This window comes from Haliotis asinina, chromosome 14, assembly GCF_037392515.1.
Source record: "Haliotis asinina isolate JCU_RB_2024 chromosome 14, JCU_Hal_asi_v2, whole genome shotgun sequence".
Classification (NCBI taxonomy): Eukaryota; Metazoa; Mollusca; class Gastropoda; order Lepetellida; family Haliotidae; genus Haliotis; species Haliotis asinina.
In genome coordinates, this window is record NC_090293.1 from 18,690,978 (window position 1) to 18,709,886 (window position 18,909).

Below are 18,909 nucleotides of genomic sequence, written 5' to 3' on the forward strand. Positions count from 1 at the left end.
TCACAGAGCGATGTGAGAGTGACCTGTCTCTGTGAGCTCCACACTCCACACCAGTGTTCAAAAACGTAAAGGTATGATAATATGTTAATATGTTGTTTTACGCCGCTATCCCTATTTCAAGCTACAGCATGGTCCCTACTTCCAGCCCCGTGAAGGTCCCAGGGTAGAAAGGCATTCAGCAACCCATGCTTGCCATAAAGGCGACTATGCTTGTCGTAAGAAGCGACTAACGAGATCGGGTGGTCAGGCTCGCTGCATGACTTGGCTGACACATATCATGGGTTCCCAATTGCGCAGATCGATGATCATGCTATTGATCACTGGATTGTCTGGTCCAGACTCGATTATTTACAGTCCGCTGCCATATGGCTGGAATATTGCTGAGTGCGACGTAAAACTAAACTCACTAACTCACCCTACTTCCATACCAGCATGCTGACTCGCTAACCCGTGTCTGATGTTACGTGTTCTGAAAACAGGTCGATATAATGTATCCTGTCGCTCATAGTTCTACTTGCTATTATATATTTTTGATACCGTTCATATAGAGTTCTTAAGATTATCGAACATGTTGTGTATCTTTTTCAGTGCATTGTCATCGTGAATGGGGAAAAACTTCCAAAAAGTGGACATGTGTTCTTTCTATGTTGATTGTTTTAAACATGGGGGTTATCGTACTTGCTGGAGTACTCTTCACAGAAGTTGGGAGGCAGAAACAGAGCGTACCAGGATCAGAATGGATGTTATCATTGGATAAGGTATATAGACATATTAACCACGATATGATCATAGTGCCGACGAGGAGGAATAGGATGACGACAACTACGACGACAATGACGATGACGACGACGATGATGATGACGACGACGACGACGATGTGCTTATTTATCTCAACCCCTCTTATTTACGACTACTTAATATCAAATGGGCGTAACAACCATTGTTCACTTCGATAAGGACAACCATAATCAACCCCCACCCCTCCTCCTCCATACACCCACCCTAAGTAATTGAAGGAATTACAGCAAATTTGAAGGAATTGCATCTCAAATGTAAACAAACGCAGCCCACTCGCGAAAGAATTGCAGCGACATCGGTAGTTTAGCGGTTATAACAGAAACACATCGCCCCTATCGGAAGCAATGTCGGTGATACTGGAAACACGCTCGGCCATCTTCGGAGATTTTTCTGATAATACAGGACCATACATCACAAGATACCACTGGTTACATATATGCTTTATTACACAATTATACGTACCGCAGATTGATATTTAATTACTTTGTGTCTGTTGTCTAGGCTTACACACGCTTGGCGATGAATTTTTCTTCGGCCACAGAGCACTGTGAGTGTCTTTATTCATCACGAACACAAACCTGAGGTAATCACATTATGAAATGGTGGAATGCCTGCCTATTTGCCACGGGAGGTAGGGTGTTAGGACCAGCCGCTGTCAGTGTCATGTTAACCCCTTAGGTTTGGTAGCTCTGAGAAAACACCAAATGCCTGCCACGCACGATAATCATTGTTTGTAATCCAGTAATTTCGAATTCGGAAAGCAATAAAGCAATGATGCAATAAAGCAATAAAGCAAAAACGGACTAGGCATGATATGAAACTATCAAATGATCACTTGCATGATTTTTTTTTAAACCCATGTTTTTCCTTACGTGGACTGAACATGTCTTTTTCACTAAGTAATGACAAGGAGGACTAGTCATGAGAATATCGTTAATGCGTATTCTGATGTCATCGGTCAATTGTAAACTTTTTAATAGAAGAACATCTATAAAGAACATCTATAAAGAACATCTATTTCATACCAAGCTTCCGATGATGTTACTGAGAACGATCCAGATCTTCACTTTCTCAATCTGCTGAAGCCTGTCGCCCATTTCTCTGGCCTGGACTTCGACAGAGGATCCATGGGTATGCCATCATGTAATATACGTTGCATTGTCGGTTCATTACTTCACCAGGAGCACATCAGAGTATGCATATCCAACCTCCAAGTATATTTCCCAATGCGTTATCAAATACACAGCAGTTCCATGCTCGATTTTTGATTAAACCAGGTTACGGAAAACAGATGACCTGAAGAAGGGGCAAAAAGTAGCCCAGAAACGTCGTGTTAGACAATAAAAAGAAGTTGTCATCCATTTACTCGTCGTATCATATTCACCAGCTTCTAAATGCCTCTCCAGAATCTCGATTGAAGTTGTGCACTGCATATTGCCATTAGCAGACAGACAGGCAGACATCTAAGTGTCAATAAACCAGACACTGAGGTTTCTCTGTGACAGAGTCTGCTTATCACAATCAACACGTCTTTTTTATGTTACGAGTACATTATTTACTTGTTTGTGTAAACAACCAAAATTAGACTACTGCCACCTCATACTCCGGGCAGGCATACTGTTTCAACATCCGCGGATGTGCAGTATAGCTGTTGAAACCACTTTTCCACCAGTGCTGGGGGAAAATTAGTGAATCGTTTGAACTCCGATTTCTCGGGCTTTTTTTCATCTTTATAGATAGAATTGGCGTTTTTTCATGATTTGTTTCGGCAAATGTATACCGAAAGGTATCAGAATCTTCAAAGCTGTTGTTTACGTTGCATGTGACCTTTAAGCTGTCACGCTGAGCACTTCCATCTTAATGTCTCTGTATTTTAGGGCAAGTCGGCCTTCTCACAACAATGAGTAACAGATGAACCTGACAAGATCCTATGACCTTGAAACCTGTACATATATGTTCACAAGCTTAAAACGTATAATTTTCCAGGTAAGAATTTGACCATGCTCCGAAACTGGGCCAACCCTGATGGTTCTGACAGGAAGCTCCTGTACAATGGAATGAGTTACGAGCACGGCTCCATCATTGTACCAGCAGCAGGAGTGTACCACATCACAAGTCACGTCAAGTTCTACACCGAGGACAACAGGAAGGATGAGAAGCCACTCCAAACATTCCAGCACCAGGTTGTCCGGTATAGTGCCTCCAGTCAGACACAGGTGTTGTTGTTTGAGAATGCTGTGACTGAGTGTAAAGAGGGTATCCACGACGGGGCTCACCTGGAGTACCCGAGTGATGCTGGTGGACTGGCTCGGTTAGATGCTGGGGATAATATCATAGTTAAGGTGTCTCATCTTCATCTCCTGAAACACGATAGAGACTGGCATTTTGTGGACATGTATCTTGTGTAATTCAGAGAATGATGTGTGATTCTGTGAGATTGTCACACTGTCAATATTCGAATCTTGTGAAGAAGGTGAGTACTGATGTGACTGGCACTTGTTAAAAGCAACCTCCTCGTGGTGAGTTCTGGGTAACGCCAACAGCTCTTCCCCTGCGTTAACACGTGAAAGAGTCCCGTGAAAGTCCGGGGCAAAATAAGCGTCCAGCAAGCCATGCTTGTCATAAACGGCGACTATGATTGTCGTAAGAGGCGACTGCCGGGATCGGGTGGTCAGGCTCGCTGACTTGGTTGATGACGGGGCTCACCTGGAGTACCCGAGTGATGCTGGTGGACTGTCTCAGTTAGATGCTGGGGATCAGGTGACGGGGAAAGTGTCACACTTACAAACGCTGAAGCATGATCGTGACTGGCACTATTTTAATGTTCATATTGTATAGATAATTATATTTATAACGTTATTATTCTAGGCCCATACAGGTAAAACACTAAGTGCTTATTTCGACATATCATAATTTCGAAAACATATGCAAAACCCAATGTAATGTCATACTGAATGCACCAGATGGTTATGGTTGCATTAGCGTCACCTGAAAGTATAGATGCTACAGTACACAAGTATATGTCACTACTGCAAGGGTATATTCTATGATTTCTGTGCTGGATGTAATTGAAAACAGAGCACATTTACTATGGAATGTTTTGTTGCTTTCATTTTATATAAGTAGACTGCTAGGGCTACATTGTAAACTGAGTCTTTGTGATGTCTGCGACTGACACTTTGCGATTAATCACAGGGTTTTGTGATTTTATTCATCAATTGATGGGTAAAGTTCGGTTGTATACCTACAAAATCAATATCACGAGATAGCTGAATTCACATTTACTGTCCACTGTCCCCCGAGGTGAATGTCACGTCCAGCGGCAGGGAATCTAGGAATGGTCTTGTGCCGCTATCTGTAGAGAATGGTCCTGAATGGCCCCTATTTCACACAGACCACTAACATTCTTACCTCTATCGTACCTATATCGTAACTTAAATGGTGGGTGGAGCGTCACGTCAACGGTAGAGGGTTCCTACACTGATACGTATAATTGTCACAGAAATAGTGTTGACTACTAACCTAAGGGATATCCTGTGGTCTGACATCATTTGTGTTGGTCCCATTGAGATAAGCGTATGTCTTCAGAGAAGGACAGATGAAGACACTGATTCATGTCTGATGTCGTGCAACCCACCAATGCAGATCGATGAAGAAACCAGTCAACCATACTCCAGGAGAGTCATAAAAGACTTTTATAGTTTCACCTCTATTTTTTGTAGTGCATAGCAAAGTATTTAAAACAGTCTAACCTGTGTGTAAATCTATATAAACGATATTTCGCCATGTCCTTGTACTCTCCCTCGGAGGAAATAAAAGTATATATATATATATCACTTAAGAGGCTATCAGCCGCGCGCTAATCTGAAGTACGGTAATCCGATGTTTTCATAGCAATTGGCTTTCACGCCACTTCTAGCACATCTTTGGTTTTCGCTTTACCAGGATCAGGGATTACTGAAATTTCGTTCTCCCAGTGCGACACCTAAAGGAACACTTGCACGTGCTTGTATCTCCATGATTACATATGACGTTTCTGATACTCATGTAATTGATTGTAATTGTCACGAAATTAATTATACTTTTTGATAATAATCGGCATATTGTGACCAATAACTTAAGATAATAAAATTACATTAGTGGGAATTTGGAGAGGAGCCTATTTGAGAACGAAATCCATGTGCGTGACTGACACGTCATTTTTAAAGACCTAAGGTCAGTTTGTGATGGTATTATTTTCCTGGTTGTAAATCGCGGATCCGTTTCTCGTGCTTCAAGAGTGAGGAAGTACTGAGACCAGGCCATCGGGGAACCCTAGCGTACAATGTCCTTACTGGTTTTCCTCGAACTTTCCGCGATGTGTGCGGTCCCCATCCTTTTTCTTCAGTCCAACGGTCACTTTTCCGTACATTGTGCAATAGGTCTGTTGTTGTTGTTGTTGTTGTTGTTGTTGTTGTTGTTTAACCATTTGAGAAGACTACGAATCGTGAACTATCGAAGGTTCATCTGAATTTTAACTTGACCCTGATCTAAGTCCCAGCATTCCAAACTGCATGTTTTATGTGATTTTTACGCCGATACATTCCAGGGGGTGGAGGGTACCAGTACGGGCCATCGTATCCATGTGGGGAAGCCGGGTGTTCCGAGTGACGACTTTACCCCTACATGTACATGCATTATGGAAATTAGTACTAAACTCATCATAGTCCACATTGCATCCGTTGCGTGTTTAGAGAATGCTCTACATGTGGCACACGTGCTTTTGACACGTCTCCACCCGCATGGGCAATATAGATGCTGAAAACTCTGTTCAAATTGAACTTCTGGAAGAAAATCTATGTTTGTACTATTCTGAGGCTCATTTCAATCTGGAGTCATGCGCCAGAGCACACATGATGATGTATCTGATTCAGTATTTTTTGTGAATATGTCCTAATTTTGTAAAATGTATTTCATTTTCCATTTACAGTTTTTGTGTTAGCTCTCATTTATGTAGAGGAAGAGGAAGAATATATACCTATAGAGACTGGGCTAATAGGCCGCGTATTAAATGAATGTAATTATATACATAAAATCATGTACATGTTCCGAGCACCATAAAAAGTATTGTAAATTTTCTGATGTAAAATCCGGAGGAATGCGAAATTCACTCACTCACTCGCTCAGACGGACCCGTGAAGGTCCGGGGTAGAATAGGCCTTTAGCAGCCCATGCTTGCCACAAAAGGCGACTATACTTTGCAACTAACGGGATTGGCTGGTCACACACACTGACTTAGTTTACACGTCATCGGTTCCCAATTGCGTATATCGATGCTTCTGCTGTTGATCACTGGATTGTCTGGTCCAGACTCAATTATTTCCAGACCTCCGCCATATAGCTGTAATACTGCTGTGTGCGGCGTAAAACAAAACTCACTCACTCACTCTCAGGCGAGTTACTGTTGCGGTATTTAGTTTGTCAGTAGTTTCCTCTATCAATTCTAACGGGTCAATCGTATAGTTACTGAACTTGGATCACATGTCTGTTTATCTTCAACAAGCGAGGAAGTCTTCCTCATGTATCGAGATTGTAAATATGGATTACATTTAAATGTATTTAAGTTACAGGAGTTCTTCCTGGTGGCAATACAAATTGTATTTAACCGTTGATACATTTAACAAAACCTCATTGAAACGTCTCGGCAATAATGAGCCCGTTTGCACCTTTCGTTTTCGGGCGAAGGTGAAAGTTTCGTAAACGCATTAGCTACCTCTAGACAAATGAATGTGTTACTGACTATTCAAATCTTGTCAATGCATGAAATGTTATAAAATGTACTTGATCCCGCACGCTTAGTGAATAAGATATTGATTGACACTGTTGTCATTTAGATTTCGCTCCCAATTGTAATATTTCCGCCAAACCGCAAAACATATAAAAGAAGTGTATCCTCAATCGAAATAAAAACGACAGATTATTTCGGATCCCTGTCATTTATATGCAACAAGGGTTTGCCACTAACATGGTAATGCTTGATACCGTATTTGTCGTAAGAAACGACAGGGTAGACAGATTCGCTGATTTGACTGGCACGTCATCGTATCCCAACATCCTACATCATGATGTTGATCACTGAATTGTCTGGTCATATTCGATTAAATACAGAGTGAGACTACCTCTGTATCGTTGGGATATTGCCGAGAGCGTCGTTAAACAGCAACCAGACAGCCTTGACCTTACTGACTGCGTGTCACTGTGACCTTGAAGGTGTGGATGGATGTTCATGACATCATCATCATCATCATCATCATCATCATCATCATCATCAGGTTTGCCAGCTGACTGATTATTCAAGACATGTTGAGAATGTCTTGTGTTGCAAACAATAAATTCCGTTGGTAATACAAACATTTTATTGAGAATCATAACAATCATATCCATATTTGTTTATAGAACACTCCCATCCCCACGATCAGAAAATCTTTCAGTGGTTAAAAGCACTCTTTCACGCCACACTTCTCTAAAAATAGATAAATGCTTTTCTGTCAATAATACCAACTACCAGCCCCCTGGGAAGCTACCCTCTACCGGCCCTACGTTATTTCAAGCGAACCCTATAGAGGTATGTCCCTTGCTATTTGCGAATATTCCAGTTTGGCAAACACCAACGCCGCGTGCGACAGTGTACTACTGCGATGTACAGAGCAATTGTTTACATTCCATATATGGCAAGGTTCTCTGTTTGGAAGCTGTCCGCTTCGAAGTTTTTAATCGATTTAGGCAAGCGCTAAGACACAGTAAGTCTTTCATTGCATCAGTTGGAACATAAAGTGAGTTCGTATGCCCCAGTATGTATGACGTAGGCCATACTATTGCTGGAAAGGTGTGACATTGTGCCTTTAAGCATCGACAAATGTTAACATATACATATGTAATGTTGATACTGATATTAAAACCTGTTTATAAGATATTAACATCTTATATTATATACACTCACTTATAGAAACAATGGACTCATATCTTCATGTGATTAAGGTTTGAAAATGAATGTTCTGAAGACGATCATCCATTGGTACCGCTACTTCAGTTTTTCCTGAAACAGAAGAACACCAGGTATAAAGTAAAAGTTGGATCTTGAGATATGAATCCGTGTTCAGCATATTATCCGTTTAACATTCACTGAAATTATGGATGCTCTCGTTTGTTTATAAATATTGTGTACGTGATGTTTGCGAACATGTGCAAAACATTTCATTTCCTCGTTGACTTTTGATGACCCATTCATTTGCCTTTGAAAGCTATTCTGCTCATTGCACAAAATGACCTTTCTAAGAAACTGAAGATTCACGACGTATATCGCACGACTTATATCTATATTTGTGAACAACGGCCATGCTGTTGCGCTTTTTAAGAATTAAACCAGTTGTATGTTGTACTGGTGGGAAGATAATTGTAGACCACAACACAACAGCATGACGACCGCTGTTCTTGAGTGAGTTTAGTTTTACGCCACACTCAGCAATATTCAAGCTATATGGTGGCAGTCTGTGAATAATCCGGTCTGGACCAGACAATCCAATGATCAATAGGATGAGCATCGATATACGCGATTGGGAACCAATGGCATGTTCTAGCTAAATCACCGTGTCTGACCAGCCGATCCCGTTAGTCGCCTCTAAGGACAAGTATAGTTGGTTTTTTTGTGGCAAGCATGGGTTGCTGAAGGCTTATTCTACCACGGACCTTCATGGTCCCGCTGTTCTTGAATGCACATTGCAGCATATACCTACATTGTTCATATGGAATACTTCATCGACAGTCTGGGGTCGCTCAAACAGGTTAGGGAGAGGTGAAACTGAAAACATTCCACAGAATTGTACAAAATAATGACAAAAATATAACTACAGGGAAAGCTGCCTAAACCGGCATCTGTTCAATCCGACAAGTTGTCATCATCGGCACATAATCTCAGTCCCATCCACGACTTGTACATTTAGCATCAGGTCTATAATCCGGCATATTGTCTAAAGCGGATTATTTCCTCAATGAGTGCCGGTTTAGACAGCTTCCACTGTATACAATATTTCTTGCCTTGTATATACAGGTCATACACACGGACTCGTTTGCCCGGCCTTAACGTTGTTCACTGACGTGGTGCTATATGAATCCAGTTATATGACGGTGCTCTGTAAATCCAGTGCTTGACACCAAGAACGTTTAAACAAAGCGGGATACCATTGCCCTCAATGACCTAGCAACTAACACCGGGGAACCCCTGCAGAAGGGATCCTCAACAGCGTGAAGCTACGTCAGAGTGTAATCGTGAAAGACTACGTCTTTGCAACATACTTCATGTGCTCAGGAAAACAATTTTTTAAAAAACATTTTCTCCAAAATGCTCATGTTGCTAAGTTGTGAAACAACATTTTCACACATGGGACTTTTTAAAGGATTCGCTAGTTCATACAGGACATATATTGCATATTGTTCGTTTTCCTCTCAATAAAGTCACATTACGTCCAAGTCAAACGCATCTTCCATGTGCAAGAACATGTATGAACAAAGTTAGTTTCGTCTTAACCATTCCAAATAGTGTTTTTCATTCTGCCAACAATTGGAAGCTTGGAAGCGGAAACAATTTACATGGTAATTGGTTACGGGTTTAGAGTGTGCTTCATTCTCTTCCCACAGAGGTTACTTGTCATATCTTCCTACGAACCTCTGTTACGGATAATACGGAGATATTTCGCGGTTCTCATAAAATCCCCTAGCGGCAAAAATGGCAGCAGATTTATCTCCCCTTTTCTTGTCCAATCAGAACATGTGTTACATCGACCTAGATTCAACTTGGCAAATGCAAGCAATGTGGAGAAAGAAATATGACATGACTGAGTTCTGTCTAGAAGAAACATTTGAGTATCGCGCTCGGGAAGAGGTTCTAGTTTTCACGATGTATCCGGAAATTACCGAGATCTTGCGAACGATCACTTTTGAAACAAGGTCGCTGATTATTAAATTATTTAATTATCACTATTAAATCTGATTGCCTCCAATCACGAGTCTTGAACACTCGCACTATGAAAGGGTCGTATTAGAACAGAGGTTACGTAGGAAGATATGACAAGTAACCACTGTGGGAAGAGAATGAGTGTGCATGTAAATGTATATTATATTATATCTTACTGATGTTTTTCTAACTGCTCTTAGTTATTTAATAACTTCTATGTGTATGTAGTTCTCATAGTATGTGTGAATAATTTTTGCTAATAGTCTCTCTTAACCCAGAAAAGAGGTCTCACTGTTTTAGTGTACTTGTGTAGTGTATTGTTATTATGAGCTTCTGAGGTGAGGCTTTGATAAACTGTCTGCCTGTCTATATGTCTATGTGTCTATATGTCTGTCTCTCTATCTGTCTATTTGTCTGTCTGTCTATTTGTCAGTCTATGTGATGGTCTGTCTGTGTAAAATAGTTTGACGAGAAAGTATGCTTACCATCTCTCCTCATTAACCTGCAAATAAGAAAAAACCCAAACATTAAGTGTATGAAAGTGTATTTCAAATGATAAATGCCTCTAAAAGAAGGTATATTTTACACTATCGTGACAACTGCTAAAGAACAACATATGGTGGTTCCATAATCATCACCACTTTAGTAAACGTATATATTATTTCTGTTCAAACTAAATGTAAATCCGGTTTAAAATGTGATCCACTGTGTGCTTTCACAAAGAGCAACCGTCATCGCCAATATCTGCATCAAAGTCAACAATGAACTGTCCATTGGGTCAAAAATACTTTCACTGATACTGCTACTATTACTACTGCTACTACAAAATTCATTTATAATGCACTAAATTTCATTCACTCTTAGACGCTGGAATGGTAATAATGATATGATTAAGCATGTGTTTGTGTGCCACTGTCCTATCGTCATGATACCTTGTGTTTGCAAAACGATGACACCTGTCACAAACACATGCATTGTCAAGGCAAGCGTTTACCTGAACAAATACAGGAATATTTTCTCTGTAGTGTAATTATGACACTATAGAAACACATGGTTGTAGTGTAACAATTACAATACTTGAACGCAGGGCGCTTGTGTAAATGTGACAATAAAGGAACATATGTTACTGGTGTAGACGTGACAATACAGGAACATATGTTACTGGTGTAGATGTGACAATACGGGAACATATGTTACTGGTGTAGATGTGACAATACAGGAACATATGTTACTGGTGTAGACGTGACAATAAAGGAACATATGTTACTGGTGTAGATACAGGAACATATGTTACTGGTGTAGATGTGACAATACAGGAACATATGTTACTGGTGTAGATGTGACAATACAGGAAAACATGTTACTGGTGTAGATGTGACAATACAGGAACATATGTTACTGGTGTAGATGTGACAATACAGAAACATATGTTACTGGTGTAGATGTGACAATACAGGAACATATGTTACTGGTGTAGATGTGACAATACAGGAATATATGTTGCTGGTGTATATGTGACAATACAGGAACATATGTTACTGGTGTAGATGTGACAATACAGGAAAACGTGTTACTGGTGTAGATGTGACAATACAGGAACATATGTTACTGGTGTAGATGTGACAATACAGGAACATATGTTACTGGTGTAGATGTGACAATACAGGAATATATGTTGCTGGTGTATATGTGACAATACAGGAACATATGTTGCTGGTGTATATGTGACAATACAGGAACATATGTTACTGGTGTAGATGTGACAATACAGGAACATATGTTACTGGTGCAGATGTGACAATACAGGAACATATGTTACTGGTGTAGATGTGACAATACAGGGAAACGTGTTACTGGTGTAAATGTGACAATACAGGAACGCGTGGTGCTGGTGTAAATATGAGTGAGTGAGTTTAGCCGCTTTTAAAAATATTCACAGTATCACAGCACGGGACACCAGAAATGGGCTTCACACATAGAACCCATGATTGGAATCAAATCCAGGAGTTGGGGGTGGCAAACAAACGCCTTATCCCACTGTCCGAGTCTCAATATAACAATCCAGGAGTTGGGGGTGGCAAACAAACGCCTTATCCCGCTGTCCCAGTCTCAATATAACAATCCAGGAGTTGGGGGTGGCAAACAAACGCCTTATCCCACTGTCCCAGTCTCAATATAACAATCCAGGAGTTAGGGGTGGCAAACAAACGCCTTATCCCACTGTCCCAGTCTCAATATAACAATCCAGGAGTTGGGGGTGGCAAACAAACGCCTTATCCCACTGTCCCAGTCTCAATATAACAATCCAGGAGTTGGGGGTGGCAAACAAACACCTTATCCCACTGTCCCAGTCTCAATATAACAATCCAGGAGTTGGGGGTGGCAAACAAACGCCTTATCCCACTGTTCCAGTCTCAATATAACAATCCAGGAGTTGGGGGTGGCAAACAAACGCCTTATCCCACTGTCCCAGTCTCAATATAACAATCCAGGAGTTGGGGGTGGCAAACAAACGCCTTATCCCACTGTCCCAGTCTCAATATAACAATCCAGGAGTTAGGGGTGACAAACAAACGCCTTATCCCACTGTCCCAGTCTCAATATAACAATCCAGGAGTTGGGGGTGGCAAACAAACGCCTTATCCCACTGTCACAGTCTCAATATAACAATCCAGGAGTTAGGGGTGGCAAACAAACGCCTTATCCCACTGTCCCAGTCTCAATATAACAATCCAGGAGTTGGGGGTGGCAAACAAACACCTTATCCCACTGTCCCAGTCTCAATATAACAATCCAGGAGTTGGGGGTGGCAAACAAACGCCTTATCCCACTGTCCCAGTCTCAATATAACAATCCAGGAGTTGGGGGTGGCAAACAAACGCCTTATCCCACTGTCCCAGTCTCAATATAACAATCCAGGAGTTAGGGGTGGCAAACAAACGCCTTATCCCACTGTCCCAGTCTCAATATAACAATCCAGGAGTTAGGAGTGGCAAACAAACGCCTTACCCCACTGTCCCAGTCTCAATATAACAATCCAGGAGTTGGGGGTGGCAAACAAACGCCTTATCCCACTGTCCCAGTCTCAATATAACAATCCAGGAGTTAGGGGTGGCAAACAAACGCCTTATCCCACTGTCCCAGTCTCAATATAACAATCCAGGAGTTGGGGGTGACAAACAAACGCCTTATCCCACTGTCCCAGTCTCAATATAACAATCCAGGAGTTGGGGGTGGCAAACAAACGCCTTATCCCACTGTCACAGTCTCAATATAACAATCCAGGAGTTAGGGGTGGCAAACAAACGCCTTATCCCACTGTCCCAGTCTCAATATAACAATCCAGGAGTTAGGGGTGGCAAACAAACGCCTTACCCCACTGTCCCAGTCTCAATATAACAATCCAGGAGTTAGGGGTGGCAAACAAACGCCTTATCCCACTGTCCCAGTCTCAATATAACAATCCAGGAGTTGGGGGTGGCAAACAAACGCCTTATCCCACTGTCCCAGTCTCAATATAACAATCCAGGAGTTAGGGGTGGCAAACAAACGCCTTATCCCACTGTCCCAGTCTCAATATAACAATCCAGGAGTTGGGGGTGGCAAACAAACGCCTTATCCCACTGTCCCAGTCTCAATATAACAATCCAGGAGTTGGGGGTGGCAAACAAACGCCTTATCCCACTGTCCCAGTCTCAATATAACAATCCAGGAGTTAGGGGTGGCAAACAAACGCCTTATCCCACTGTCCCAGTCTCAATATAACAATCCAGGAGTTGGGGGTGGCAAACAAACGCCTTATCCCACTGTTCCAGTCTCAATATAACAATCCAGGAGTTGGGGGTGGTAAACAAACGCCTTATCCCACTGTCCCAGTCTCAATATAACAATCCAGGAGTTAGGGGTGGCAAACAAACGCCTTATCCCACTGTCCCAGTCTCAATATAACAATCCAGGAGTTAGGGGTGGCAAACAAACGCCTTATCCCACTGTCCCAGTCTCAATATAACAATCCAGGAGTTGGGGGTGGCAAACAAACGCCTTATCCCACTGTCCCAGTCTCAATATAACAATCCAGGAGTTAGGGGTGGCAAACAAACGCCTTATCCCACTGTCCCAGTCTCAATATAACAATCCAGGAGTTGGGGGTGGCAAACAAACGCCTTATCCCACTGTCCCAGTCTCAATATAACAATCCAGGAGTTGGGGGTGGCAAACAAACGCCTTATCCCACTGTCCCAGTCTCAATATAACAATCCAGGAGTTGGGGGTGGCAAACAAACGCCTTATCCCACTGTTCCAGTCTCAATATAACAATCCAGGAGTTGGGGGTGGCAAACAAACGCCTTATCCCACTGTCCCAGTCTCAATATAACAATCCAGGAGTTAGGGGTGGCAAACAAACGCCTTATCCCACTGTCCCAGTCTCAATATAACAATCCAGGAGTTAGGGGTGGCAAACAAACGCCTTATCCCACTGTCCCAGTCTCAATATAACAATCCAGGAGTTAGGGGTGGCAAACAAACGCCTTATCCCACTGTCCCAGTCTCAATATAACAATCCAGGAGTTGGGGGTGGTAAACAAACGCCTTATCCCACTGTCCCAGTCTCAATATAACAATCCAGGAGTTGGGGGTGGCAAACAAACGCCTTATCCCACTGTCCCAGTCTCAATATAACAATCCAGGAGTTGGGGGTGGCAAACAAACGCCTTATCCCACTGTCCCAGTCTCAATATAACAATCCAGGAGTTGGGGGTGGCAAACAAACGCCTTATCCCACTGTCCCAGTCTCAATATAACAATCCAGGAGTTAGGGGTGGCAAACAAACGCCTTATCCCACTGTCCCAGTCTCAATATAACAATCCAGGAGTTGGGGGTGGCAAACAAACGCCTTATCCCACTGTTCCAGTCTCAATATAACAATCCAGGAGTTGGGGGTGGTAAACAAACGCCTTATCCCACTGTCCCAGTCTCAATATAACAATCCAGGAGTTAGGGGTGGCAAACAAACGCCTTATCCCACTGTCCCAGTCTCAATATAACAATCCAGGAGTTAGGGGTGGCAAACAAACGCCTTATCCCACTGTCCCAGTCTCAATATAACAATCCAGGAGTTGGGGGTGGCAAACAAACGCCTTATCCCACTGTCCCAGTCTCAATATAACAATCCAGGAGTTAGGGGTGGCAAACAAACGCCTTATCCCACTGTCCCAGTCTCAATATAACAATCCAGGAGTTGGGGGTAGCAAACAAACGCCTTATCCCACTGTCCCAGTCTCAATATAACAATCCAGGAACACATAGTACTAGTCTAAATGTGACCTGTCTTTGGTCATCGCTTTTCCCTGCGCTAATGCCTTGACGCTGAAACCATGACCAATGTATGATTTACATACAGTTGATGTTAATGTGATGCTTACTTCTTGATAATCTTCATTGCAAACAAGATAATCAGTGCCATCATTGCTGCGCTAGCGACCATCAGTGCTCCTCGCAGTGCCCATTTCTCTGTGCGATTGTCTTCAACCGCAGTACCTGTAACTAAAGGAACAAGGCTACGTTCACATTGGTGTCACTAATCTGTGGTGCAATGTGAACTTTCATGATTACTGGTAACCCAGTGAATATTTCCAGTCAATCCTTAATTTCATCGACTGTGAGCATCAGCTATAAATGACTAAATTTATTAAAATAATAATTAAAATAGTTAGTTATCTGTCCAGCTCCAGGTTTCATTTAACCGTGTTTCCAAATAGCGTCTGAATCATATGATGATGTAAGCAACCTTAGAACTTGCTGACGTGGCAAATTGGAAACGTCACATTTTAAGGATTTTAATAAAACAATTTTATGTGTGAAACCGATGGATAACAAGATAGGGATAGGGATCATACTATGGGCAAACATGGATTCGAACCTGGACTAAAGACTGTTGGATCACCACGACTATTATATTATAACTTTGATCATCATAGCCTAGGGTTAGAATAACATGTGCGACCATGTATCTTGTAGAACAACATTAAAATGCTCAGTCTTCAACCATAGTCCATCGTGCCTTAGGGAGGATTAAAAATTAAACAAAATTAGATATATCTCCCGCCCAACACGCACATACATTCGAAATGCTTCACGGTAAATAAATAAATAAATAAATAAATAAATAAATAAATAAATAGTGAGAATTTGTCAGCACAAATTGTATAACTACAAAATACCTCATTACACCTTCTACACTTACTGATACTTACCACTGGTATCTACGGGGTCATCTTCATTAGTGAGGGATATGGTGACTGTTCCCGTGATGGTTCTGACGTCATCACCGATATCTGAAGCTCCAATGACGACGATGTAGTGGTCAACTCCCCCTGTCAATTTGTCCGCATCCAACGTGGAAGACACTACCAGCGTACCCACACCATCGGATGTAATCATGGTGAATTCAGAAGAAAACTCTCGGCCATTACCTTGAAAAATACTTTTATGGTTAACACGCCAAACAGTTCGTTTCCATTCTAACACACAAAGCCTTGAATAAATCATTATTAACGCGAGATTTATACAAAACTGATCTAAACAGACTTCGAACATGAAATGAATTATGCAGTTGACTTGCAGACAATCTCGTCTATAATAAATGTAATTAGCGGTTATTTCTTACACAAGCCAACTCGTGATTGACCATACCGTGACTGATAGTACGAGCATCCACACGCGATTAAATGGTTTTTGGTGATTCGGGGTGAGGTAGCCTAATGGATAAAAACTTCGTTCGTCAAGCCAAAGACCTCTGGGTACAATGGGTACAATGTGTTCCTCACATGGGTACAATGTGTGTAGCCCATTTCTGGAGTCCCCAGTCGTGATATTGCTGGAATATTGCTAAAAGCGGCGTAAAACTCACTCACTCTTGGTGATCCAGTCTATTCGGAATCAAAACTTAGTGCTTAACCTAACCCCCATAAAGTGTTCCAATTTAAAAAGCTTGAGGAAACCGTGTATATTGGGGTATATGATTATACCAGCTGATTTTGACACCACCAGTATCAAGTAAGTGGATCCAGTATAAATCATTTTGATGTCACATATTCCACTGTATGTATCACAACGAGTGATTGTTTACAAAAGCAAATACATTGTATGTGAAATGTCAAAGTCATCGAATAATCACCTGATTATCAGCTGAAACAACTTCTATATCACTAATAGGCGACAGAAAGGCGAAAATCAGTGATGACAGCAGGCGTTCGACAAATGGGTAAGCTACATATGCACAACTTGCACAAAAATTAAGACCAGTAGTTGTTTGTTGTCGGGTGCCGCATAGTAGTAGTAGCAAGCTGGTGACGATGACGATAAAAACAACAATAAGTAACAACATAAAGTTAAGTTCTCAATGGTGTTCAAGTAAATACAGCCCCAACTGAGAAACTGTGACGTACAACATCAGGTATAATTTCAGTTTTGGCTAGGACACCTACTTCCAGATATCGATAACACCCGGTAGTCCAATCGACCATCATCCCCTTCATCGGCGTCTCTAGCGGTGTAGTTGGCGACGTGGCTTCCTACAGACAACGTCTCCGGCACGGTAATGGCAGAAAAGACTTCTCCGGACTCAAAAGCCGGATTCTCCCATTCCGGGGTAAATTCATTTTTCGATGTCACCTGTAAATGGCATATTGATCGTACTCTTCCCCAAACGTTAAAAAACATAAGTTTCTGTCATGTTACTGTCGTTAGTCTGTCCAACAATAGACAGTAAAGTGAATTAATAAAATGGACCTTACATTCTTTTGAGTGGTATATGCATCCGCGCCAGGCTCAAACAGAGAAGAGGAAAATGATCTATAGCAACATTCGTCTTGTTTTCATGAGCAGTACATATTTCGAGTTTATAAAATGTAGGAATCGTATTCGTAATACTGGTCGCATGAAACAATGGAGGTAATCATTTACAGCTTTTAGATCTCAAAATACCGCAACATGTCGTCACTCTCATGAATCGGTCATATAACCATCACCCCCTCTCCCATCCTACCCTCCACCCCACCCCAATTTACTAATCAGTGATTGATTACCTGACAGTGCCCTTCGCCAGTCAGTGATTGATTTCCCGGCAGTGTCCTCTACCAATGAGTGCTTTATTACTGATCAGTGTCATTTGCAAATAAGTGCTGGATGACCTATCGTGTCATTACTAATCAGTGCTTGATTATCTGTCAGTGCCCTTTACCGACTACTGCTTGATTACCTGTCAGCGACCTTCATCAACCACTGCTTGATTACCTCTTAGTGCCCTTTACCAATCATTGCATAACTAATGCATGTTTAATTAGCTATCAAGGTCCATTACATTGCTTAATTAAGTATCAGAGCTTGTTCACATATCAGTATAATTTACACTTGGATTTACGAAGGCCTCTATTTCTCCATTCTCCTTACTGAGTAAGAATGTACTTGGAAAGGTGTTGTTTATAATGACTATGGTGACATACATAAAATTCCCTGTTTGTGTGTATCACTTCTAAATGGCATTTAATTGCTTGATTGTTCAACATAATCTCAGAATCTGAGAATTCCCATGCATACGTTACGTACGCAGATACGTACATGCATAATAACGTATGCTTATGTATGAATACGATCACAAGTAAACCCTTAGGGACATGTTTTCTGTGGCACACCAGCTCGGACAGACCAGAACTACCTACTATGACAGTAACCATGGTAATCCCGGTCAGTGGATGCCCCTCCTCTGGCTTGTCGACGGCCGTGACAGTCAGTGTGTATTTGAAGTCCACGTCGACCATGTCCTCGTAGTTGACGTTGGACGAATCGACGTAAAGGGTCGTTCCGGTAATGCTGAACTTCGGATCGGTATCGTCGCCGGCAGTGACGGTGAGGTCGTAATCGGCGTTGACACCGACGTCAGCGTCAGAGACCGTGAATTCCATCAAGGATAGTGCTGTGAGAAAGGAGTTAGACACATACAGTGTTGAGAACATACATGTACAGTGTACATAAAAGCGACAAAACCCGTTCAATATGCTATAAAAAATCCGTGCTGAACCAGTGTACTTGTACGATGCGGACAAAATAATGAGCAGGTGTC

The 18,909-nt window shown here is 41.9% G+C and overlaps 2 protein-coding genes across 2 annotated transcripts in view; one reads left to right on the top strand and one right to left on the bottom strand.

The window, feature by feature from the left end:
* The first annotated feature begins 481 nt into the window (after window positions 1–481).
* Window positions 482–6,723, top strand: LOC137262160 (uncharacterized). Its single transcript, XM_067799940.1, has 4 exons — window positions 482–758; window positions 1,300–1,345; window positions 1,828–1,929; window positions 2,785–6,723. The coding sequence occupies exons 1-4, from the start codon at window positions 645–647 to the stop codon at window positions 3,204–3,206; spliced, it is 684 nt and encodes a 227-aa protein (XP_067656041.1). The 5' UTR covers window positions 482–644; the 3' UTR covers window positions 3,207–6,723.
* Window positions 6,724–7,858: 1,135 nt separating this feature from the next.
* Window positions 7,859–18,909, bottom strand: part of LOC137260686 (cadherin-23-like) — a 53,188-nt gene continuing 42,137 nt past the window's right edge. The window contains exons 42-48 of the mRNA XM_067798279.1: window positions 18,509–18,762; window positions 17,276–17,462; window positions 16,043–16,261; window positions 15,212–15,332; window positions 10,273–10,289; window positions 8,571–8,635; window positions 7,859–7,873 (exon numbers count right to left, since the gene is read on the bottom strand). Coding sequence (XP_067654380.1) covers window positions 7,859–7,873; window positions 8,571–8,635; window positions 10,273–10,289; window positions 15,212–15,332; window positions 16,043–16,261; window positions 17,276–17,462; window positions 18,509–18,762 — 878 coding nt within the window. The remainder of the gene's footprint in view (window positions 7,874–8,570; window positions 8,636–10,272; window positions 10,290–15,211; window positions 15,333–16,042; window positions 16,262–17,275; window positions 17,463–18,508; window positions 18,763–18,909) is intronic.

Bases quoted from the DNA above. Each gene is read 5' to 3' on its own strand.
- LOC137262160 (XM_067799940.1), top strand. From the start codon at position 645: ATGTTGATTGTTTTAAACATGGGGGTTATCGTACTTGCTGGAGTACTC. The intron at 759-1,299 runs GTATATAGACAT...TCTGTTGTCTAG, and splicing joins GGATGTTATCATTGGATAAG to GCTTACACACGCTTGGCGAT. The intron at 1,346-1,827 runs GTGAGTGTCTTT...TTTCATACCAAG, and splicing joins TTCTTCGGCCACAGAGCACT to CTTCCGATGATGTTACTGAG.